The sequence below is a fragment of the Schistocerca gregaria genome, unplaced genomic scaffold (assembly GCF_023897955.1).
Source record: "Schistocerca gregaria isolate iqSchGreg1 unplaced genomic scaffold, iqSchGreg1.2 ptg000066l, whole genome shotgun sequence".
NCBI classification, from domain to species: domain Eukaryota; kingdom Metazoa; phylum Arthropoda; class Insecta; order Orthoptera; family Acrididae; genus Schistocerca; species Schistocerca gregaria.
The window spans coordinates 15,548,008-15,575,001 of NW_026061707.1; the positions used below are offsets into that span (position 1 = coordinate 15,548,008).

At 27.0% G+C, this 26,994-nt stretch overlaps 1 protein-coding gene across 1 annotated transcript in view; it reads left to right on the forward strand.

Annotated features, from left to right (window-relative positions):
* The window catches only part of LOC126301313 (NADH-ubiquinone oxidoreductase chain 5-like), a 51,540-nt gene extending 29,848 nt beyond the window's left edge, over positions 1–21,692 (forward strand). The window contains exon 2 of the mRNA XM_049991701.1: positions 20,834–21,692. Coding sequence (XP_049847658.1) covers positions 20,834–21,084 — 251 coding nt within the window. The 3' untranslated portion in view covers positions 21,085–21,692. The remainder of the gene's footprint in view (positions 1–20,833) is intronic.
* The last annotated feature ends 5,302 nt before the right edge of the window (positions 21,693–26,994 follow it).

The window sequence follows — 26,994 nt, forward strand, 5'->3', positions numbered from 1 at the left end:
GTATCAATCGTATAACCGCGGCTGCTGGCACGAATTATGCCGATACTAAATCAATTGCTAAATCCAAAATCACTTGATAATTAAATCAAATTACTGCAAAAAGAACATTTAGTCTAACAAAACTTACATATAATACAAAGAAAAAGTGAATAAACAAGCAAGAATAAAACTTTTAAAAATAAAAAATAAGAAAATTTTAAATCTATTAATTCAGGAAAAAATAAAAGATTCAAATATTTAAAGAAAAAAAAGAAAAAAACCACAAACATTAACAAAAAAAAAAGAAACGCCCCTATGTATGACCACAACAACTTCTCTATTATATATAATTAAAGATTAATATGGAACATGTATAGCAATAAATGTATTATATTCTTTCTTATTTAATCTTTCTTTTCACTAATAAATAAAGAAAGATTAAATAATATAATAAATATATTTTATACAATTATGTAATTTAATATAATATGTTATTAATATGAATTCTTTTTTTTATATTAAGTTAACTTTCATATATATTAGTTAAATAAACTAATTATAGATAATTTACATAATTATATTATTATAATTAATGTAATTATTTATATTAATTATAATATTTTATATTTAAATTAATAATTTTATTTATTATATCCAATTATAATAATATTAAATATTAAATTACATATTATTATATATATTATATTATAATAACCTATTTTAAGCTAAAAACATAAGTAGCTATAATCCTAGGTAAATAATTGCATTAAAATAATCAATTGATAATGGTAAGATGAACTTATAATACTTTAATTTCAATTAAATGTAATATATTAATATAAATTATTTATTATATATTTATATAAAAAAATGAGCAGGATAAATTAATCCTAATTAAACAAAATAATACATAAAAGAATTTCAAAAAAAAAACTTTCGATTTATATATTAAATAAATGAAGTGCCTGATTAAAGGGTTACCTTGATAGGGTAAATAAAGTAAATATAATTATCTTCATTAAAATTACATAAGACAGAATTAAACTACCTCCTTTAGTATCAAAAACTAACGTGCATCATACACCTTAATGTAAAAAGGTAAGCTAAACAAGCTAATGGGTTCATACCCCATTTATAGAGGTATCAATCCTCTCCTTTTTAATGACCAACAACTCTACAAAACTTCTCTTCCTATCAACATTAATGATAGGAACGATCCTGTCCATTTCATCAAATTCCTGATTTGGGGTTTGAATAGGACTTGAGATCAACTTACTTTCATTTATTCCGCTCCTAACAAGAAATAAAAATATAATAATAAATGAATCATCAATTAAATATTTTATTGTCCAAGCAATAGCATCGACAATATTATTATTTTCAATTTTGCTGATTCAAATAAAATATCCCATGGGATGGGAAACAGAATTTATCCCATCAATAATAATTAGATCTAGACTATTATTAAAGATTGGAGCTGCACCTTTCCATTTCTGATTTCCAGAAGTTATAGGAGCATCAAGATGAAATAATTGTTTAACATTAATAACATGACAAAAAATCGCCCCAATAATGGTCTTATCTTATTGTATTCAATTAAGAACTTTTATTTGAACAATTATTATCTTAAGAATTATTATTGGGGCAATAGGAGGTTTAAATCAAACATCCTTACGACAACTTTTAGCATATTCATCAATCAGACATCTAGGTTGAATAATTAGATCATTAACAGTCAGAGAAAACATCTGAGAACTATACTTCATTATTTACTCACTATTAAGATTAATTATAGTTTTATTATTTAAGCAAATAAATTTATTTTTCATAAATCAAATTTATTCAGCCAGAAATATAAAAACCGAAATTAAATTCATAATATTCTTATCTTTATTATCTTTAGGTGGACTACCACCATTCCTTGGATTCTTACCAAAATGAATTGTAATACAATTATTAATAGAAAACAATATAACAACTATTATAACTATTATAGTTGTATTTACTACAATTACACTCTACTACTATATACATATTAGATTCTCAGCTCTAATTATATCATACACAGAAAATTCGTGATCTATAAAGATAAAGTCCCAAAAATCAAGAATCATTCTTCCTATAACAGTAATAATTTCAACAATAGGATTGATTTCAACATCAACCTTAATTTCATTATACTAAGGACTTAAGTTAATCAAATTAATAACCTTCAAAGTTATAATTAAAAGAATAATCTTTTAGGCCTTAGTAAAATTTTACACCTCTAGAATTGCAGTCTAGAATCATAATTGAATATAAGACCTAAATATGATAAGAGAGAAAACATCTCATAAGTAGATTTACAGTGTACCACCTAAAATTCAGCCATCTTACCGCAAAAATGATTATTGTCAACAAACCATAAGGACATTGGTACTTTATACTTCATATTTGGAGCATGAGCAGGAATAGTAGGAACATCAATAAGAATACTTATTCGTGCTGAACTTGGCCAACCCGGATCTCTAATTGGCGATGACCAGATTTATAATGTTATTATTACAGCTCACGCATTCGTAATAATTTTCTTTATAGTAATACCTATTATAATTGGTGGATTTGGTAATTGACTTGTTCCACTAATAATTGGTGCACCAGATATAGCATTTCCACAAATAAATAATATAAGTTTTTGATTACTACCACCTTCACTAACCCTTCTTCTTACATCTTCTATAGTAGATAATGGTGCTGGTACAGGATGAACAGTTTACCCTCCTCTAGCAGGAGCTATTGCACACGGGGGTGCATCTGTAGATCTAGCTATTTTTTCACTGCACTTAGCAGGTGTATCATCTATTCTTGGTGCAGTGAATTTCATTACAACAGCAATTAATATACGATCAGAAAGTATAACTTTAGATCAAACACCTTTATTTGTATGATCTGTAGCTATTACAGCATTACTTCTCCTTCTTTCACTTCCAGTTTTAGCAGGAGCTATTACTATATTATTAACAGATCGAAATTTAAATACATCATTCTTTGACCTCGACGATACTCTGACTACCCAGACGCATATACATCATGAAACGTAGTATCAAGAATTGGGTCTACAATTTCTATTGTAGGAATCATTATATTCATTGTAATTATATGAGAAAGAATGATTACAAACCGAGCAATTATATTTAGAGCTAACATAAGAAGATCAACAGAATGACTACAAAATAACCCTCCTGCAGAACATAGTTACTCAGAATTACCATTAATCTCTAGATTCTAATATGGCAGATTAGTGCAGTAGATTTAAGCTCTACAAATAAAGGTTTGACCTTTTATTAGAAAATATTTATTAATGGCAACATGATCAAATTTATCTCTTCAAGATGGAGCTTCACCATTAATGGAGCAATTATCATTCCTTCATGATCATACTATGGTCGTATTATTATTAATTACAGTAATTGTAGGTTATGCCCTAAGTTATATATTATTTATTGCCTATACTAACCGTAATATACTTCATGGACATTTAATTGAAACAATCTGAACAGCTTTACCAGCAATTACATTAATTTTTATTGCCCTTCCATCATTACAACTATTATATTTACTTGATGATTCAGTAGATGCAATAATTACAATTAAAACCATTGGACGACAATGATATTGAAGATATGAATATTCAAACTTCATAGACGTAGAATTTGACACTTATATAACACCAGAACAAGACCTAGAAAATGATGGATTCCGACTACTAGATGTAGATAACCGAACAATCCTACCAATAAATACAGAAGTACGAGTATTAACAAGAGCATCAGATGTTCTACACTCATGAGCAGTTCCTGCATTAGGGGTTAAAATTGATGCAACGCCAGGTCGGTTAAATCAAGGAACATTCACAATAAATCGACCTGGATTATTCTTTGGACAATGCTCAGAAATCTGTGGAGCAAACCACAGATTTATACCAATTGTAATTGAAAGAACTTCAGTAAATTTATTTATTAACTGATTATCTAAGATAATTTAAGGAGTTAGTTAAAATAAATAACATTAGAGTGTCAATCTAAAGTAACTAAAAAAAATTAGTACACCTTGAAATTCGTCAGATGACTGAAAGTAAGTAATGGTCTCTTAAACCAAATAATAGTAAATTAACGACTACTTCTGATGGGGAAATTATATCCAAATCCCTCAAATATCCCCTCTTATATGATTCTCACTATTCATTATATTTTCAGCTACATTAATCTTGTTTAATCAAATAAACTTATCTCATTTAAACCTAACCTTATTAAAAGAGCAGAAAAAGGAACAATTGAAATAAAAAACTTAAATTGAAAATGATAACAAATCTATTCTCAACATTTGACCCATCAACTAACATCTTTAATTTATCATTAAATTGAACTAGAACATTTCTAGGACTATTATTAATCCCATCACTATTTTGACTTACACCATCACGAATTAACATTATCTGAAATAAACTAAATTTAACCTTACATAATGAATTTAAAACACTTCTTGGACCAAAATCATTTAATGGAACAACATTCATTTTCATCTCAATTTTTATTATAATATTATTTAACAATTTCATAGGATTATTCCCTTATATTTTTACTAGAACAAGACATTTAGCATTAACATTTGCAATTGCCCTACCTATATGGCTAAGATTTATATTATTTTGATGAATTAACCATACTAATCATATATTTACACACCTTGTACCACAAGGTACACCGCCTGCATTAATATCATTTATAGTACTAATTGAAACAATTAGTAATGTTATTCGACCAGGTACATTAGCAGTACGGTTGGCAGCAAATATAATTGCAGGACACTTATTATTAACCTTATTAGGAAACACAGGACCATCTATAGCAATAAACTTAATCTCATTACTAATTATTGGACAAATACTTCTATTAATTCTAGAATCAGCAGTAGCAATAATTCAAGCCTATGTTTTCTCAATTCTAAGAACTCTATATTCTAGAGAAGTATATTAAACCTATGTTAACAACTCACTCAAACCACCCATTCCACTTAGTAGACTATAGACCTTGACCATTAACAGGAGCAATTGGAGCAATAGTCCTAGTATCAGGACTAGCAAAATGATTCCACCTATTTAATATTAACTTATTCATAATTGGATTTGGAATTACCCTACTAACTATAATTCAATGATGACGAGATGTAGTACGAGAAGGAACATATCAAGGATTACATACAGGATTTGTATCAATTGGATTACGATGAGGAATAATTTTATTTATTGCATCAGAGGTATTATTTTTCGTTTCTTTTTTTTGAGCATTCTTTAGAAGAAGATTAGCACCAACAATTGAACTAGGAATACTATGACCTCCAATAGGAATTCAACCCTTTAACCCTATACAAATTCCATTACTTAATACAGCTATTCTTTTAGCATCAGGAGTAACAGTAACATGAGCACATCATAGTTTAATGGAATCTAATCATACTCAAGCACTACAAGGATTATTCTTCACAGTGTTATTAGGACTATACTTTACAATACTTCAAGCATATGAATATTGAGAAGCACCTTTTACCATTGCAGATGCAGTTTATGGATCAACATTCTTTGTTGCAACAGGATTCCATGGTTTACACGTAATTATTGGAACAATCTTTTTATCAACATGTCTACTTCGACACTCAATAAATCAATTTTCACCAAGACATCACTTTGGATTTGAAGCAGCAGCATGATACTGACACTTCGTAGACGTAGTATGATTATTCTTATATATCTCTATTTATTGATGAGGTAGATAATTGTTTTTCTAGTATAAATAGTACATTTGACTTCCAATCAGAAAGCTTGATATAAATCAAGAAAAACAATTCTAATTCTATCAACAAGAGTTTTCATTAGATTTATTATTCCAATAATTGTTATAATCCTGGCAACAACACTATCAAAAAAATTAATTAATGATCGAGAAAAAAGATCACCATTTGAATGTGGGTTTGATCCAAAAAGATCAGCACGAATACCATTCTCAATACGATTCTTCCTAATCGCAGTAATCTTTTTAATTTTTGATGTAGAAATTGCACTAATTCTACCAATTGTAATTATTTTTAAAACTTCAGACATTATAATCTGAACAGTATCAACAATATTTTTTATTCTAGTTCTATTAGGGGGACTATACCATGAATGAAACCAAGGAGCATTACAATGAGCAGAATAAAGGGTTGTAGTTAAATATAACATTTGGGTTGCATTCAAAAAGTATTGATATTATCAATCAACCTTAAATAGAATAAGAAGCGAAATATTGCAGTCAGTTTCGACCTGGAAGATTGGTATGTACTACCCTTATTCTTATTAATTGAAGCCAAAAAGAGGCGTATTACTGTTAATAATATAATTGAACTATAATAGTTCCAATTAAGGAAATGTAAAGCCAATATGAAAGCTGCTAACTTTTTATATTAGCGGTTAAACTCCGTTAACATTTCTAAAATTTATATAGTTTAAATAAAACATTACATTTTCACTGTAAAAATAATATATCTATATTTATAAATACTTAAAAGTAAAAATACTTCCTTAACATCTTCAGTGTCACGCTCTAATTATAAGCTATTTAAGTAAACGAAAAACAATATTACCAAAATAAATATTCAAAAAATAAAAGTTAAAAGATAAATCTTGAAATTAGAATCATATCAACCTTGAATATAACCAATTAAATAAATAAATAATCTATATAAACCTTGACCACCAAGTAATTCACCTCAACCATAATCAAATGACTTAGATGAATAATAACCTATTTTAAAAGGAATATATCTAATGAACTTAGTTGAAAGAAAAGGTATAAATCATATAGAACCAGCAAATCTAACAAAAGAAAGTATACTTAAAGAAAATAAATTATGAGAAAAATCAAAATTAGAAATAAGATAACCTAAATAAGCACCTAAAATAACAACTGTAATAGTTAAAAACTTTAAATAATAAGGTAAAGCAATCACATGAGGAATAGGAAAAATTAATCAAGATAAAAGACTACCACCAAAAACAGCAACAAACAATAGACCAATTATTCCAAATGAAATATAATAACCCTTATCATCAAAAGAAAATCTAGAATAAAAATTATTATCACCAGATATTGAATAATAAAACAAACGAAAAGAATAAGAAGCAGTTAAACCAGTAGAAAAAAAATAAAGAAAAAAAATTAAACAATTAATTCATCTTAAACAAACCATCTCAAGAATTAAATCCTTTGAATAAAATCCCGCTAAAAAAGGTATTCCACACAAAGATAAACTAGAAACATTAAAACAAACTGAAGTTAAAGGTATGAAATTAACAATTGATCCTATAAAACGAATATCCTGAGAATCCTTCAAATTATGAATTATTGAACCTGCACATATAAATAATAATGCCTTAAATAAAGCATGAGCCAATAAATGAAAAAATGCAAGCTTTGGATAACCTATAGCCAAAATTCTTATTATTAAACCAAGTTGTCTTAAAGTAGAAAGAGCAATAATCTTCTTTAAATCAAACTAAAATTAGCGCCCAATCCAGCCATAAATATAGTTATACAACCAATTAAAAGTAAAAATCAACCACAATTATAAGTATCCAATATTGGTCTAAAACGAATTAATAAATAAACACCAGCAGTAACAAGAGTAGAAGAATGAACTAAAGCAGAAACAGGAGTAGGAGCTGCTATAGCAGCAGGAAGTCATGAAGAGAAAGGAATCTGAGCTCTCTTAGTTATAGCTGCTAAAACAATTAATATAGTAATGAGCTTTATTTCAAAAGAATTAGAAATAAAATCATAATAATAAATATAATTTCAACCACCAAAATTTAACATTCATGCAATAGAAATTAAAATAGCAACATCACCAATACGATTAGAAAGTGCAGTTAATATACCAGCACTATAAGATTTTACATTTTGATAATAAATAACTAAACAATAAGAAACTAAACCTAAACCATCTCAACCTAATAAAATTCTAATTAAATTAGGACTAATAATTAAAAAACCTATAGAAAGAATAAATATTAAAACAATAATAATAAAACGATTTATATTCTTTTCACCAGATATATAATCCTCTCTATAATAAATAACCAAAGAAGAAATATATATAACAAAAGATATAAAAATAAGAGATATTCAATCCAAAATTAAAGTTATAACAAATATAGAACCATTTAAATTGAAAAGCTCTCACTCAACAAAAACTCTATAATCAATTATTAAATAATAAATACCTAAAATAAAAATTATAGTTCTCGAAATAAACAAAGAAAAAAAACTCAAAGAACAAATAGAAAATAAATTCACGGCCTAAGATGAAAAACTTCATATCATTGATTCCACAAAACAATATTTTTAATTAAAATACTTAAGCAAACTAAACAAAGAAATATTCACCCTTTAAACAGAGAATATTTAAAGGCAATCAATGTAAAAGTAAAAGATGATATTCACGAAAATAACCAAGAGAACAAGTATAAACACCAGAATAATAATTCCCATGCTGAGAATAAGAATATATATACAAAGTATAACAGCTCTAAAAAAAGATAAAAAAATAAAAGCAAAGAATCTAAAAGAAGATCAAGATATAATTCTATTTAATAATCTAATTTCACCTACCAAATTTAAAGAAGGAGGAGCAGCCATATTTGATGATCTTAAAAGAAATCATCATAAAGCCATTCTTGGCATCAAATTAATTATACCCTTGTTAATTAATAATCTTCGTCTACCTAAACGTTCATAAATAATATTAGATAAACAAAATAAACCAGAAGAACATAAACCATTAGAGAAAGAGAACCTACACAACCTCATCAATTCATAGTCATCAATCCACCAATAACCATTCTTATATGAGCAACAGAAGAATATGCAATTAAAGACTTTAAATCAACCTGACGAAAACAAGTAAATCTTACAATAACACCCCCAGATAAACCTAAAGACAATCAAAAATAATTAAACTTTAAACCCAAATAAGAAATAACCTTTATAACACGAAAAATACCATAACCACCTAACTTTAATAAAACACCAGAAAGAATTATTCTACCTGAAATAGGGGCCTCTACATGAGCCTTAGGAAGTCATAAATGAACCAAAAACATAGGTATCTTAACTAAAAAAGCCAAAATTATAAATACATAAAACATAAAATAATAAGAACCAAAATCAACCAATAAAGGAAAATATAAAGTATTAGAAAAATCATAAACCTTAAATAAAACTAATAATAAAGGTAATCTAGCAACCAAAGTATAAAAAATTAAATAAACACCAGCCTGCAAACGCTCAGGTTGATAACCCCAACCCAAAATTAAAAGTAAAGTAGGAACTAATCTAGCCTCAAAAAAAATATAAAAAGAAAGAAGACTTAATCTAGCAAATGAACAATAAAGCATAATTATTAAAATCAAAACCATAAAAACAAAAAAATTAGAATGATATGAACTTAAATAAACTGAACCTCTAGCAGTGATTATTAAAGAACAAATCCAAAAACTAAGTAAAATTAAACTAAAAGAAAAATAATCAATACCAAAATAATATCTAAGTATATTCAAATCAGCATATGAATAAACACAAATTATAAAAACAAAACCCGACAGATACATTAAAGAATGAACCAACCGTCAACAATTATTTAATAAACAAAGAGGGATCAAAAAAATAGTTATAAATAAATACTTTAACATAAAGATAAACCAAAAGAATTAAAAAAATCATTACCATGAGAACGAATTATTGAAACTAAAATAGAAAGACCTAAAGCACCCTCACAAACAGAAAAAACTAAAAAAATAACAGGAAAAAAATAATCATAATCAAACTCAATAAGAAAAACAATAACTAACATAAATAAAGAAAGAACAATATATTCTAATCTCAAAAGAACCATTAATAAATGTTTACGTTTAGAAGAAAAAACATAAACACCAGCAAAATAAATCAATAAAGAAGTAAAAATAGAGAATATAAACATTAGTTTTAATAGTTTAAAAAAAACGCCGGTCTTGTAAACCGGAAATAAGTCCAGCCCCCACTTTTAAAACTTCAGAGGTGGAAAAGCTTCCATCATCGGTCCCCAAAACCGGTATTTTAAATAAACTAACCCCTGAAATGATCAAAATAATAATTATATCATTATCAAATGTAATAAATATTAATTTTATTAAATTAAGACACCCAATATCAATAATGCTTTTTATTATCCTTCAAACCTTCCTAGTTGGATTAATAACATTAACAATAATAGAAAGATATTGATTATCATATATTTTATTTTTAACATTTCTTGGTGGTATACTAGTATTATTTATTTACATTACAAGAATTGCATCAAACGAAATATTTCAGCCTAAATCAATCACTATAATTATTACATTAATAATGTGAGTATTTATCATATTAATATTAATTATTCTAGATATATCTATATTTATAGACTTTTTCAAAAACACCGAAACTATAAATATTGATAATTCAATCAATTATCAAGAAATAACAATATCTTTAGAAAAAATATATACTAGACCAACATTCATTATTACAATAATAATAATAATTCATTTATTTTTAGCACTACTAGCAGTTGTTAAAATCACCAATATTAATCAGGGACCTATTCGTAAAATAAGATAATTACTAATGAATAAACCCTTACGATTAAGACATCCTTTAATTAAAATTATTAATAACTCTTTAATTGACTTACCTGCCCCAACAAATATTTCATTTTGATGAAATTTTGGATCCCTATTAGGGTTATGTTTGGTAATTCAAATCGTAACTGGACTATTTTTAGCTATACATTATACATCAAATATTGAAATAGCATTCAGTAGTGTAGTACACATCTGCCGAGACGTAAATAATGGTTGAATTATCCGAACCTTACACGCAAATGGAGCATCTATATTTTTTATTTGTATTTACTTACATGTAGGACGGGGAATTTACTATGGATCTTATATATATATACATACCTGAATAATTGGTACAGTGATTTTATTTTTAGTTATAGCAACTGCATTTATAGGATATGTCTTACCCTGAGGCCAAATATCTTTTTGAGGTGCAACAGTAATTACTAATTTATTATCAGCAATCCCATACTTAGGAGCAGATTTAGTCCAATGAGTATGAGGAGGATTCGCTGTTGATAATGCAACATTAAATCGATTCTTCACATTCCATTTTGTATTACCATTTATTATTGCTGCTATAGCAGCAATTCATTTATTTTTTCTTCACCAAACAGGATCTAATAATCCTCTTGGACTAAATGGAGATATTGAAAAAATTCCATTCCATCCATACTTTACCTTTAAGGATTCTATTACATTTGTAATAATAACATCATTATTAATTATACTATGTTTAATTAATCCTTACCTATTAGGAGATCCAGATAACTTTGTACCTGCCAACCCATTAGTAACACCAGTTCACATTCAACCAGAATGATATTTCCTATTTGCATATGCAATTCTACGATCTATCCCTAATAAGTTAGGAGGTGTTATTGCATTATTTTTATCAATTAGAATCTTAATAATTTTACCATTTTATAATAAAACACCATTCCGAGGCATTCAATTTTACCCTATTAATCAAATTTTATTCTGAATTATAGTCGTTGTTGTATGCTTACTAACGTGAATTGGTAAACGACCTGTTGAAGAACCTTATATTATAACAGGTCAAATCTTAACAATTATTTACTTCACATATTTCTTAATTAATGTCCATGTCGCAAACGCATGAGATAAATTAATTAAGGAATAAAGTTAATTAGCTTAGGAAAAGCATATGTTTTGAAAACATAAAATTAGAAGTTTAACTCTTCTATTAACTTTTCTCAAAAAGTTTCACTAAACAAATGAGATAAATAAAATCTTTAAACCAACAAAGAAAATAAAAAAATTCAAAGATAAAGGTAAAAAACTTTTTCAAGCTAAGTACATTAATTTATCATAACGGAACCGTGGTAATGTTCCACGAACCCAAATAAAACCAAAAGATATAATAGCAAGCTTAATAAAAAATATAAAAGAATAAAAATCACCGCCCAAAAAAATTAAAGCCAATAACATTCTTATGAAGACAATTCTAGTATATTCAGCTAAAAAAATTAAAGTAAAACCACCCGCACCATACTCAATATTAAATCCTGAAACTAACTCAGATTCCCCTTCAGCAAAATCAAAAGGAGTACGATTAGTTTCAGCTAAGCAAGAAGCAAAACAAGCTAAAGCTAAAGGAAAAGAAATAATAATAAATCAACAATAAAGCTGTTAGTTTATAAAATCAAACGTATTAAAACTACCAATTAAAATAATTAAAGACAATAAAATTAAAGCTAAACTAACTTCATAAGAAATTGTTTGAGCAACAGAACGAAGAGAACCTAATAATGAATAATTTGAATTAGAAGATCAACCAGCAATTATAACAGTATAAACACCTAATCTAGTACAACATAAAAAAAATAAAAATCCGTAAGAAAAAGAACACATATAATTTAAATAAGGAAAAATTACTCAAACGGCTAAAGAAATCATTAAATTAAAAACAGGGGAAAAATAATAAAGTAGGTAATTAGATATAATAGGAATTGGCTGCTCCTTACAAATTAACTTAATAGCATCTCTAAATGGCTGAGGAATTCCAACAAAACCTACCTTATTTGGACCCTTTCGAATCTGAATATAACCTAAAACCTTACGCTCTAATAAAGTTAAAAAGGCAACACTAATTAAAACACAAATAACCAATAAAAGAAAATTCAAAATAAATATAAATAAATCATAAAGTATCAATACTATTTGTAGAAAAAATCTACATAAATGAATTCTAAATTCAACACATTAATCTGTCAAAATAGTAAATAAATTAATATTAATCAATATAACAAAAAATATTTTAACCATATGGTCCTTTCGTACTAATATGGATTAACAATCTTAGGATAGAAACCGACCTGGCTCACGCCGGTCTGAACTCAGATCATGTAAGAATTTAAAGGTCGAACAGACCTAATCATTGGGCTCCTGCACCCAAAATTTTTCTTAATCCAACATCGAGGTCGCAATCTGCTTTGTCGATATGAGCTCTCAAAAACAATTACGCTGTTATCCCTAAGGTAACTTAATCTTATGATCATAAATTATGGATCAAAATAACAAACATAAATAAATGATATAATAATGAAGAGTTTATCTATTCTTCATGTCACCCCAACAAAACATCATCATTAAATATAGAAAGACAAACAAAAAACTATATAAAAGTAAAATGTCAAGCTCTATAGGGTCTTCTCGTCCTAAAGAAGAATTTAAGCCTTTTGACTCAAAAGTTAAATTCAAAAATTTATTAAGAGACAGTTGATTTCTCGTCAAGCCATTCATTCCAGCCACTAATTAAGAGACTAATGATTATGCTACCTTTGCACGGTCAAAATACCGCGGCTCTTTAAAAATACGCTCAGTGAGCAGGCCTGACCTCAAAATATAAACAAGAGGACATGTTTTTGATAAACAGGCGGAAATCAATTTTGCCTAGTTCCTTATAATAAGTTCACAAGGTAAAAATTTCTTACAAATAAATATACTAATTCTATCATTATTACAAAAATTTTAAAATTAAATTAATAATCTTAATAAAAACCTAAAATATTTATAAAATCAAAATAAAAAATAATGAACTAAAACGTAATCTTAAAGACAGCTGGTTTAAAGCTTGCTATTATATTTCTATAAATTAAATTATAGGTTATTAACTTCAAAGCTTATCCCTTAAAGAATAAATAAGTTAATATTTTTACTTAAAAAATTAAATAAAAACAAATAACTTTAAAAAATTAAATTTTTTCTTAAGAAACTAGATATCTTGGGAAACGATTAACATCTCATTTCTATAAATAATTGAATAATAATTATGATACATTAACTATAAATTATTTATAAATCAACCCAAATCGAGACAAGTAAAATAAATACTAAAATTTTGATAAACCCTGATACAAAAGGTACAATAAATAAAATCTACTTAAAAAAATTTAAAATAATATTTCATAAAACACTTACATTACCAATAAACTATAATTTAAAAAATCAATTCTATAAAATATACTAAGACCAAAATACAATAAAATTATTTATATTAAATAATTGAATAAACAAAAAATTAATATAATAAAATAAATAATCAAGATATCCTGATTTGCACAGAAAAATTTTCAGTGTAAATGAAACACTTTACTAATAAGTTATATCTTGAAACTCTTCCTAGATACACTTTCCAGTACATCTACTATGTTACGACTTATCTCATCTAAATTGAAGCTACTTTAAAATAAAATAGAATAATCAATAATGAGAGCGACGGGCGATGTGTACACATCTCAGAGCCAATATCAGTTAAATTAAATAAATTAAATTACTATCAAATCCACCTTCATTAACAGTATTTCACTATCAAATCCGTTATAAACAAAAATCTATTGTAACCCACCTCCTCTTAACTATAAGCTGCACCTTGACCTGAAATATTTTATAATTATAAATCTTGAGAATTATAACTCTAAAAAGATTCTCTGATAACGGAGATATACAAACAAATAAATTAAGTAGAGTAAATCGTGTATTATCAATCATGGGGTAGGTTCCTCTGAATGGAATGAGATACCGCCAAATTCTTTGGGTTTAAAGACCTTAACTAATAGTACCCTGGTAAATATAATTAACATTTAAAGTAATAGGGTATCTAATCCTAGTTTATTATTTAAATTTCACAGATTCATAAAAAGGGCCACAAATAAATTTTAACATTTCACCTTACAAATTTATATTTCAACCCTAATAATATAAACAACTGTTTTAACCAATAATATTCACTTGTATCAATCGTATAACCGCGGCTGCTGGCACGAATTATGCCGATACTAAATCAATTGCTAAATCCAAAATCACTTGATAATTAAATCAAATTACTGCAAAAAGAACATTTAGTCTAACAAAACTTACATATAATACAAAGAAAAAGTGAATAAACAAGCAAGAATAAAACTTTTAAAAATAAAAAATAAGAAAATTTTAAATCTATTAATTCAGGAAAAAATAAAAGATTCAAATATTTAAAGAAAAAAAAAGAAAAAAACCACAAACATTAACAAAAAAAAAGAAACGCCCCTATGTATGACCACAACAACTTCTCTATTATATATAATCAAAGATTAATACAGTTGTAATAGTTGTTATATTGTTTTCTATTAATGATTGTATTACATTTCATTTTGGTAAGAATCCAAGGAATGGTGGTAGTCCACCTAAAGATAATAAAGATAAGAATATTATGAATTTAGAATTCATTTATGTAGATTTTTTCTACAAATAGTATTGATACTTTATGATTTATTTATATTTATTTTGAATTTTCTTTTATTGGTTATTTGTGTTTTAATTAGTGTTGCCTTTTTAACTTTATTAGAGCGTAAGGTTTTAGGTTATATTCAGATTCGAAAGGGTCCAAATAAGGTAGGTTTTGTTGGAATTCCTCAGCCATTTAGAGATGCTATTAAGTTAATTTGTAAGGAGCAGCCAATTCCTATTATATCTAATTACCTACTTTATTATTTTTCCCCTGTTTTTAATTTAATGATTTCTTTAGCCGTTTGAGTAATTTTTCCTTATTTAACTTATATGTGTTCTTTTTCTTATGGATTTTTATTTTTTTTATGTTGTACTAGATTAGGTGTTTATACTGTTATAATTGCTGGTTGATCTTCTAATTCAAATTATTCATTATTAGGTTCTCTTCGTTCTGTTGCTCAAACAATTTCTTATGAAGTTAGTTTAGCTTTAATTTTATTGTCTTTAATTATTTTAATTGGTAGTTTTAATATGTTTGATTTTATAAACTAACAGCTTTATTGTTGATTTATTATTATTTCTTTTCCTTTAGCTTTAGCTTGTTTTGCTTCTTGCTTAGCTGAAACTAATCGTACTCCTTTTGATTTTGCTGAAGGGGAATCTGAGTTAGTTTCAGGATTTAATATTGAGTATGGTGCGGGTGGTTTTACTTTAATTTTTTTAGCTGAATATACTAGAATTGTCTTCATAAGAATGTTATTGGCTTTAATTTTTTTGGGCGGTGATTTTTATTCTTTTATATTTTTTATTAAGCTTGCTATTATATCTTTTGGTTTTATTTGGGTTCGTGGAACATTACCACGGTTCCGTTATGATAAATTAATGTACTTAGCTTGAAAAAGTTTTTTACCTTTATCTTTGAATTTTTTTATTTTCTTTGTTGGTTTAAAGATTTTATTTATCTCATTTGTTTAGTGAAATTTTTTGAGAAAAGTTAATAGAAGAGTTAAACTTCTAATTTTATGTTTTCAAAACATATGCTTTTCCTAAGCTAATTAACTTTATTCCTTAATTAATTTATCTCATGCGTTTGCGACATGGACATTAATTAAGAAATATGTGAAGTAAATAATTGTTAAGATTTGACCTGTTATAATATAAGGTTCTTCAACAGGTCGTTTACCAATTAACGTTAGTAAGCATACAACAACTACTATAATTCAGAATAAAATTTGATTAATAGGGTAAAATTGAATGCCTCGGAATGGTGTTTTATTATAAAATGGTAAAATTATTAAGATTCTAATTGATAAAAATAATGCAATAACACCTCCTAACTTATTAGGGATAGATCGTAGAATTGCATATGCAAATAGGAAATATCATTCTGGTTGAATGTGAACTGGTGTTACTAATGGGTTGGCAGGTACAAAGTTATCTGGATCTCCTAATAGGTAAGGATTAATTAAACATAGTATAATTAATAATGATGTTATTATTACAAATGTAATAGAATCCTTAAAGGTAAAGTATGGATGGAATGGAATTTTTTCAATATCTCCATTTAGTCCAAGAGGATTATTAGATCCTGTTTGGTGAAGAAAAAATAAATGAATTGCTGCTATAGCAGCAATAATAAATGGTAATACAAAATGGAATGTGAAGAATCGATTTAATGTTGCATTATCAACAGCGAATCCTCCTCATACTCATTGGACTAAATCTGTTCCTAAGTATGGGATTGCTGATAATAAATTAGTAATTACTGTTGCACCTCAAAAAGATATTTGGCCTCAGGGTAAGACATATCCTATAAATGCAGTTGCTATAACTAAAAATAAAATCACTGTACCAATTATTCAGGTATGTATATATATATAAGATCCATAGTAAATTCCCCATCCTACATGTAAGTAAATACAAATAAAAAATATAGATGCTCCATTTGCGTGTAAGGTTCGGATAATTCAACCATTATTTACGTCTCGGCAGATGTGTACTACACTACTGAATGCTATTTCAATATTTGATGTATAATGTATAGCTAAAAATAGTCCAGTTACGATTTGAATTACCAAACATAACCCTAATAGGGATCCAAAATTTCATCAAAATGAAATATTTGTTGGGGCAGGTAAGTCAATTAAAGAGTTATTAATAATTTTAATTAAAGGATGTCTTAATCGTAAGGGTTTATTCATTAGTAATTATCTTATTTTACGAATAGGTCCCTGATTAATATTGGTGATTTTAACAACTGCTAGTAGTGCTAAAAATAAATAAATAATTATTATTATTGTAATAATGAATGTTGGTCTATTATATAATTTTTCTAAAGATATTGTTATTTCTTGATAATTGATTGAATTATCAATATTTATAGTTTCGGTGTTTTTGAAAAAGTCTATAAATATGGATATATCTAGAATAATTAATATTAATATGATAAATACTCACATTATTAATGTAATAATTATAGTGATTGATTTAGGCTGAAATATTTCGTTTGATGCAATTCTTGTAATGTAAATAAATAATACTAGTATACCACCAAGAAATGTTAAAAATAAAATATATGATAATCAATATCTTTCTATTATTGTTCCTGTTATTAATCCAACTAGGAAGGTTTGAAGGATAATAAAAAGCATTATTGATATTGGGTGTCTTAATTTAATAAAATTAATATTTATTACATTTGATAATGATATAATTATTATTTTGATCATTTCAGGGGTTGGTTTATTTAAAATACCGGTTTTGGGGACCGATGATGGAAGCTTTTCCACCTCTGAAGTTTTAAAAGTGGGGGCTGGACTTATTTCCGGTTTACAAGACCGGCGTTTTTTTTAAACTATTTAAACTAATGTTTATATTCTCTATTTTTACTTCTTTATTGATTTATTTTGCTGGTGTTTATGTTTTTTCTTCTAAACGTAAACATTTATTAATGGTTCTTTTGAGATTAGAATATATTGTTCTTTCTTTATTTATGTTAGTTATTGTTTTTCTTATTGAGTTTGATTATGATTATTTTTTTCCTGTTATTTTTTTAGTTTTTTCTGTTTGTGAGGGTGCTTTAGGTCTTTCTATTTTAGTTTCAATAATTCGTTCTCATGGTAATGATTTTTTTAATTCTATTGGTTTATCTTTATGTTAAAGTATTTATTTATAACTATTTTTTGATCGCTCTTTGTTTATTAAATAATTGTTGATGGTTGGTTCATTCTTTAATGTTTCTGTCGGGTATTGTTTTTATAATTTGTGTTTATTCATATGCTGATTTGAATATAATTAGATATTATTTTGGTATTGATTATTTTTCTTTTAGTTTAATTTTACTTAGTTTTTGGATTTGTTCTTTAATAATCACTGCTAGAGGTTCAGTTTATTTAAGTTCATATCATTCTAATTTTTTTGTTTTTATGGTTTTGATTTTAATAATTATGCTTTATTGTTCATTTGCTAGATTAAGTCTTCTTTCTTTTTATATTTTTTTTTTGAGGCTAGATTAGTTCCTACTTTACTTTTAATTTTGGGTTGGGGTTATCAACCTGAGCGTTTGCAGGCTGGTGTTTATTTAATTTTTTATACTTTGGTTGCTAGATTACCTTTATTATTAGTTTTATTTAAGGTTTATGATTTTTCTAATACTTTATATTTTCCTTTATTGGTTGATTTTGGTTCTTATTATTTTATGTTTTATGTATTTATAATTTTGGCTTTTTTAGTTAAGATACCTATGTTTTTGGTTCATTTATGACTTCCTAAGGCTCATGTAGAGGCCCCTATTTCAGGTAGAATAATTCTTGCTGGTGTTTTATTAAAGTTAGGTGGTTATGGTATTTTTCGTGTTATAAATGTTATTTCTTATTTGGGTTTAAAGTTTTTTGATTGTCTTTAGGTTTATCTGGGGGTGTTATTGTAAGATTTATTTGTTTTCGTCAGGTTGATTTAAAGTCTTTAATTGCATATTCTTCTGTTGCTCATATAAGAATGGTTATTGGTGGATTGATGACTATGAATTGATGAGGTTGTGTAGGTTCTCTTTCTCTAATGGTTTATGTTCTTCTGGTTTATTTTGTTTATCTAATATTATTTATGAACGCTTAGGTAGACGAAGATTATTAATTAACAAGGGTATAATTAATTTGATGCCAAGAATGGCTTTATGATGATTTCTTTTAAGATCATCAAATATGGCTGCTCCTCCTTCTTTAAATTTGGTAGGTGAAATTAGATTATTAAATAGAATTATATCTTGATCTTCTTTTAGATTCTTTGCTTTTATTTTTTTATCTTTTTTTAGAGCTGTTATACTTTGTATATATATTCTTATTCTCAGCATGGGAATTATTATTCTGGTGTTTATACTTGTTCTCTTGGTTATTTTCGTGAATATCATCTTTTACTTTTACATTGATTGCCTTTAAATATTCTCTGTTTAAAGGGTGAATATTTCTTTGTTTAGTTTGCTTAAGTATTTTAATTAAAAATATTGTTTTGTGGAATCAATGATATGAAGTTTTTCATCTTAGGCCGTGAATTTATTTTCTATTTGTTCTTTGAGTTTTTTTTCTTTGTTTATTTCGAGAACTATAATTTTTATTTTAGGTATTTATTATTTAATAATTAACTACAGAGTTTTTGTTGAGTGAGAGCTTTTCAATTTAAATGGTTCTATAGTTGTTATAACTTTAATTTTGGATTGAATATCTCTTATTTTTATATCTTTTGTTATATATATTTCTTCTTTGGTTATTTATTATAGAGAGGATTATATATCTGGTGAAAAGAATATAAATCGTTTTATTATTATTGTTTTAATATTTATTCTTTCTATAGGTTTTTTAATTATTAGTCCTAATTTAATTAGAATTTTATTAGGTTGAGATGGTTTAGGTTTAGTTTCTTATTGTTTAGTTATTTATTATCAAAATGTAAAATCTTATAGTGCTGGTATATTAACTGCACTTTCTAATCGTATTGGTGATGTTGCTATTTTAATTTCTATTGCATGAATGTTAAATTTTGGTGGTTGAAATTATATTTATTATTATGATTTTATTTCTAATTCTTTTGAAATAAAGCTCATTACTATATTAATTGTTTTAGCAGCTATAACTAAGAGAGCTCAGATTCCTTTCTCTTCATGACTTCCTGCTGCTATAGCAGCTCCTACTCCTGTTTCTGCTTTAGTTCATTCTTCTACTCTTGTTACTGCTGGTGTTTATTTATTAATTCGTTTTAGACCAATATTGGATACTTATAATTGTGGTTGATTTTTACTTTTAATTGGTTGTATAACTATATTTATGGCTGGATTGGGCGCTAATTTTGAGTTTGATTTAAAGAAGATTATTGCTCTTTCTACTTTAAGACAACTTGGTTTAATAATAAGAATTTTGGCTATAGGTTATCCAAAGCTTGCATTTTTTCATTTATTGGCTCATGCTTTATTTAAGGCATTATTATTTATATGTGCAGGTTCAATAATTCATAATTTGAAGGATTCTCAGGATATTCGTTTTATAGGATCAATTGTTAATTTCATACCTTTAACTTCAGTTTGTTTTAATGTTTCTAGTTTATCTTTGTGTGGAATACCTTTTTTAGCGGGATTTTATTCAAAGGATTTAATTCTTGAGATGGTTTGTTTAAGATGAATTAATTGTTTAATTTTTTTCTTTATTTTTTTTTCTACTGGTTTAACTGCTTCTTATTCTTTTCGTTTGTTTTATTATTCAATATCTGGTGATAATAATTTTTATTCTAGATTTTCTTTTGATGATAAGGGTTATTATATTTCATTTGGAATAATTGGTCTATTGTTTGTTGCTGTTTTTGGTGGTAGTCTTTTATCTTGATTAATTTTTCCTATTCCTCATGTGATTGCTTTACCTTATTATTTAAAGTTTTTAACTATTACAGTTGTTATTTTAGGTGCTTATTTAGGTTATCTTATTTCTAATTTTGATTTTTCTCATACTTTATTTTCTTTAAGTATACTTTCTTTTGTTAGATTTGCTGGTTCTATATGATTTATACCTTTTCTTTCAACTAAGTTTATTAGATATATTCCTTTAAAAATAGGTTATTATTCATCTAAGTCATTTGATTATGGTTGAGGTGAATTACTTGGTGGTCAAGGTTTATATAGATTATTTATTTATTTAATTGGTTATATTCAAGGTTGATATGATTCTAATTTCAAGATTTATCTTTTAACTTTTATTTTTTGAATATTTATTTTGGTAATATTGTTTTTCGTTTACTTAAATAGCTTATAATTAGAGCGTGACACTGAAGATGTTAAGGAAGTATTTTTACTTTTAAGTATTTATAAATATAGATATATTATTTTTACAGTGAAAATGTAATGTTTTATTTAAACTATATAAATTTTAGAAATGTTAACGGAGTTTAACCGCTAATATAAAAAGTTAGCAGCTTTCATATTGGCTTTACATTTCCTTAATTGGAACTATTATAGTTCAATTATATTATTAACAGTAATACGCCTCTTTTTGGCTTCAATTAATAAGAATAAGGGTAGTACATACCAATCTTCCAGGTCGAAACTGACTGCAATATTTCGCTTCTTATTCTATTTAAGGTTGATTGATAATATCAAAACTTTTTGAATGCAACCCAAATGTTATATTTAACTACAACCCTTTATTCTGCTCATTGTAATGCTCCTTGGTTTCATTCATGGTATAGTCCTCCTAATAGAACTAGAATAAAAAATATTGTTGATACTGTTCAGATTATAATGTCTGAAGTTTTAAAAATAATTACAATTGGTAGAATTAGTGCAATTTCTACATCAAAAATTAAAAAGATTACTGCGATTAGGAAGAATCGTATTGAGAATGGTATTCGTGCTGATCTTTTTGGATCAAACCCACATTCAAATGGTGATCTTTTTTCTCGATCATTAATTAATTTTTTTGATAGTGTTGTTGCCAGGATTATAACAATTATTGGAATAATAAATCTAATGAAAACTCTTGTTGATAGAATTAGAATTGTTTTTCTTGATTTATATCAAGCTTTCTGATTGGAAGTCAAATGTACTATTTATACTAGAAAAACAATTATCTACCTCATCAATAAATAGAGATATATAAGAATAATCATACTACGTCTACGAAGTGTCAGTATCATGCTGCTGCTTCAAATCCAAAGTGATGTCTTGGTGAAAATTGATTTATTTAGTGTCGAAGTAGACATGTTGATAAAAAGATTGTTCCAATAATTACGTGTAAACCATGGAATCCTGTTGCAACAAAGAATGTTGATCCATAAACTGCATCTGCAATGGTAAAAGGTGCTTCTCAATATTCATATGCTTGAAGTATTGTAAAGTATAGTCCTCATAACACTGTGAAGAATAATCCTTGTAGTGCTTGAGTATGATTAGATTCCATTAAACTATGATGTGCTCATGTTACTGTTACTCCTGATGCTAAAAGAATAGCTGTATTAAGTAATGGAATTTGTATAGGGTTAAAGGGTTGAATTCCTATTGGAGGTCATAGTATTCCTAGTTCAATTGTTGGTGCTAATCTTCTTCTAAAGAATGCTCAAAAAAAAGAAACGAAAAATAATACCTCTGATGCAATAAATAAAACTATTCCTCATCGTAATCCAATTGATACAAATCCTGTATGTAATCCTTGATATGTTCCTTCTCGTACTACATCTCGTCATCATTGAATTATAGTTAGTAGGGTAATTCCAAATCCAATTATGAATAAGTTAATATTAAATAGGTGGAATCATTTTGCTAGTCCTGATACTAGGACTATTGCTCCAATTGCTCCTGTTAATGGTCAAGGTCTATAGTCTACTAAGTGGAATGGGTGGTTTGAGTGAGTTGTTAACATAGGTTTAATATGCTTCTCTAGAATATAGAGTTCTTAGAATTGAGAAAACATAGGCTTGAATTATTGCTACTGCTGATTCTAGAATTAATAGAAGTATTTGTCCAATAATTAGTAATGAGATTAAGTTTATTGTTATAGATGGTCCTGTGTTTCCTAATAAGGTTAATAATAAGTGTCCTGCAATTATATTTGCTGCCAACCGTACTGCTAATGTACCTGGTCAAATAACAATACTAATTGTTTCAATTAGTACTATAAATGATATTAATGCAGGCGGTGTACCTTGTGGTACAAGGTGTGTAAATATATGATTCGTATGGTTAATTCATCCAAATAATATAAATCTTAGCCATATAGGTAGGGCAATTGCAAATGTTAATGCTAAATGTCTTGTTCTAGTAAAAATATAAGGGAATAATCCTATGAAATTGTTAAATAATATTATAATAAAAATTGAGATGAAAATGAATGTTGTTCCATTAAATGATTTTGGTCCAAGAAGTGTTTTAAATTCATTATGTAAGGTTAAATTTAGTTTATTTCAGATAATGTTAATTCGTGATGGTGTAAGTCAAAATAGTGATGGGATTAATAATAGTCCTAGAAATGTTCTAGTTCAATTTAATGATAAATTAAAGATGTTAGTTGATGGGTCAAATGTTGAGAATAGATTTGTTATCATTTTCAATTTAAGTTTTTTATTTCAATTGTTCCTTTTTCTGCTCTTTTAATAAGGTTAGGTTTAAATGAGAAGAAGTTTATTTGATTAAACAAGATTAATGTAGCTGAAATATAATGATTAGTGAGAATCATATAAGAGGGGATATTTGAGGGATTTGGATATAATTTCCCCATCAGAAGTAGTCGTTAATTTACTATTATTTGGTTTAAGAGACCATTACTTACTTTCAGTCATCTGATGAATTTCAAGGTGTACTAATTTTTTTTAGTTACTTTACATTGACACTCTAATGTTATTTATTTTAACTAACTCCTTAAATTATCTTAGATAATCACTTAATAAATAAATTTACTGAAGTTCTTTCAATTACAATTGGTATAAATCTGTGGTTTGCTCCACAGATTTCTGAGCATTGTCCAAAGAATAATCCAGGTCGATTTATTGTGAATGTTCCTTGATTTAACCGACCTGGCGTTGCATCAATTTTAACCCCTAATGCAGGAACTGCTCATGAGTGTAGAACATCTGATGCTCTTGTTAATACTCGTACTTCTGTATTTATTGGTAGGATTGTTCGGTTATCTACATCTAGTAGTCGGAATCCATCATTTTCTAGGTCTTGTTCTGGTGTTATATAAGTGTCAAATTCTACGTCTATGAAGTCTGAATATTCATATCTTCAATATCATTGTCGTCCAATGGTTTTAATTGTAATTATTGCATCTACTGAATCATCAAGTAAATATAATAGTCGTAATGATGGAAGGGCAATAAAAATTAATGTAATTGCTGGTAAAGCTGTTCAGATTGTTTCAATTAAATGTCCATGAAGTATATTACGGTTAGTATAGGCAATAAATAATATATAACTTAGGGCATAACCTACAATTACTGTAATTAATAATAATACGACCATAGTATGATCATGAAAGAATGATAATTGCTCCATTAATGGTGAAGCTCCATCTTGAAGAGATAAATTTGATCATGTTGCCATTAATAAATATTTTCTAATAAAAGGTCAAACCTTTATTTGTAGAGCTTAAATCTACTGCACTAATCTGCCATATTAGAATCTAGAGATTAATGGTAATTCTGAGTAACTATGTTCTGCAGTAGGGTTATTTTGTAGTCATTCTGTTGATCTTCTTATGTTAGCTCTAAATATAATTGCTCGGTTTGTAATCATTCTTTCTCATATAATTACAATGAATATAATGATTCCTACAATAGAAATTGTAGACCCAATTCTTGATACTACATTTCATGATGTATATGCGTCTGGGTAGTCAGTATCGTCGAGGTATTCCTGCTAATCCTAGGAAGTGTTGAGGAAAGAATGTTAAATTTACTCCAATGAATATAATTGTAAATTGGATTTTTAATCATGTATTATTTATAGTTAATCCTGTAAATAGTGGATATCATTGAATGACACCTCCTATAATTGCAAATACTGCTCCTATAGATAATACATAATGAAAGTGGGCTACTACATAATATGTATCATGTAATACAATATCAAGTGATGAATTTGCTAATACTAATCCTGTTAATCCACCAATTGTAAATAGGAAAATAAATCCTAGAGCTCATAATAATGGTGGATTGAACTTGAATTTAGTTCCATATAATGTAGCTAATCATCTAAATACCTTAATTCCTGTAGGTACAGCAATAATTATTGTTGCTGATGTAAAATATGCTCGTGTGTCAACATCCATTCCTACTGTAAATATATGATGTGCTCATACAATAAATCCTATTAGTCCAATTGATAGTATAGCATAAATTATACCTAATGTTCCAAATGATTCAATTTTTCCTCTTTCTTGACATACAATATGTGAAATAATTCCGAACCCCGGTAGAATTAAAATATAAACTTCTGGGTGTCCAAAGAATCAAAATAGATGTTGATATAGAATTGGGTCACCCCCTCCTGCAGGGTCAAAGAATGATGTATTTAAATTTCGATCTGTTAATAATATAGTAATAGCTCCTGCTAAAACTGGAAGTGAAAGAAGGAGAAGTAATGCTGTAATAGCTACAGATCATACAAATAAAGGTGTTTGATCTAAAGTTATACTTTCTGATCGTATATTAATTGCTGTTGTAATGAAATTCACTGCACCAAGAATAGATGATACACCTGCTAAGTGCAGTGAAAAAATAGCTAGATCTACAGATGCACCCCTGTGTGCAATAGCTCCTGCTAGAGGAGGGTAAACTGTTCATCCTGTACCAGCACCATTATCTACTATAGAAGATGTAAGAAGAAGGGTTAGTGAAGGTGGTAGTAATCAAAAACTTATATTATTTATTCGTGGAAATGCTATATCTGGTGCACCAATTATTAGTGGAACAAGTCAATTACCAAATCCACCAATTATAATAGGTATTACTATAAAGAAAATTATTACGAATGCGTGAGCTGTAATAATAACATTATAAATCTGGTCATCCCCAATTAGAGATCCGGGTTGGCCAAGTTCAGCACGAATAAGTATTCTTATTGATGTCCCTACTATTCCTTCTCATGCTCCAAATATGAAGTATAAAGTACCAATGTCCTTATGGTTTGTTGAGAATAATCATTTTTGCGGTAAGATGGCTGAATTTTAGGTGGTAGACTGTAAATCTACTTATGAGATGTTTTCTCTCTTATCATATTTAGGTCTTATATTCAATTATGATTCTAGACTGCAATTCTAGAGGTGTAAAATTTTACTAAGGCCTAAAAGATTATTCTTTTAATTATAACTTTGAAGGTTATTAGTTTGATTAACTTAAGTCCTTAGTATAATGAAATTAAGGTTGATGTTGAAATCAATCCTATTGTTGAAATTATTACTGTTATAGGAAGAATGATTCTTGATTTTTGGGACTTTATCTTTATAGATCACGAATTTTCTGTGTATGATATAATTAGAGCTGAGAATCTAATACGTATATAGTAGTAGAGTGTAATTGTAGTTAATACAACTATAATAGTTATAATA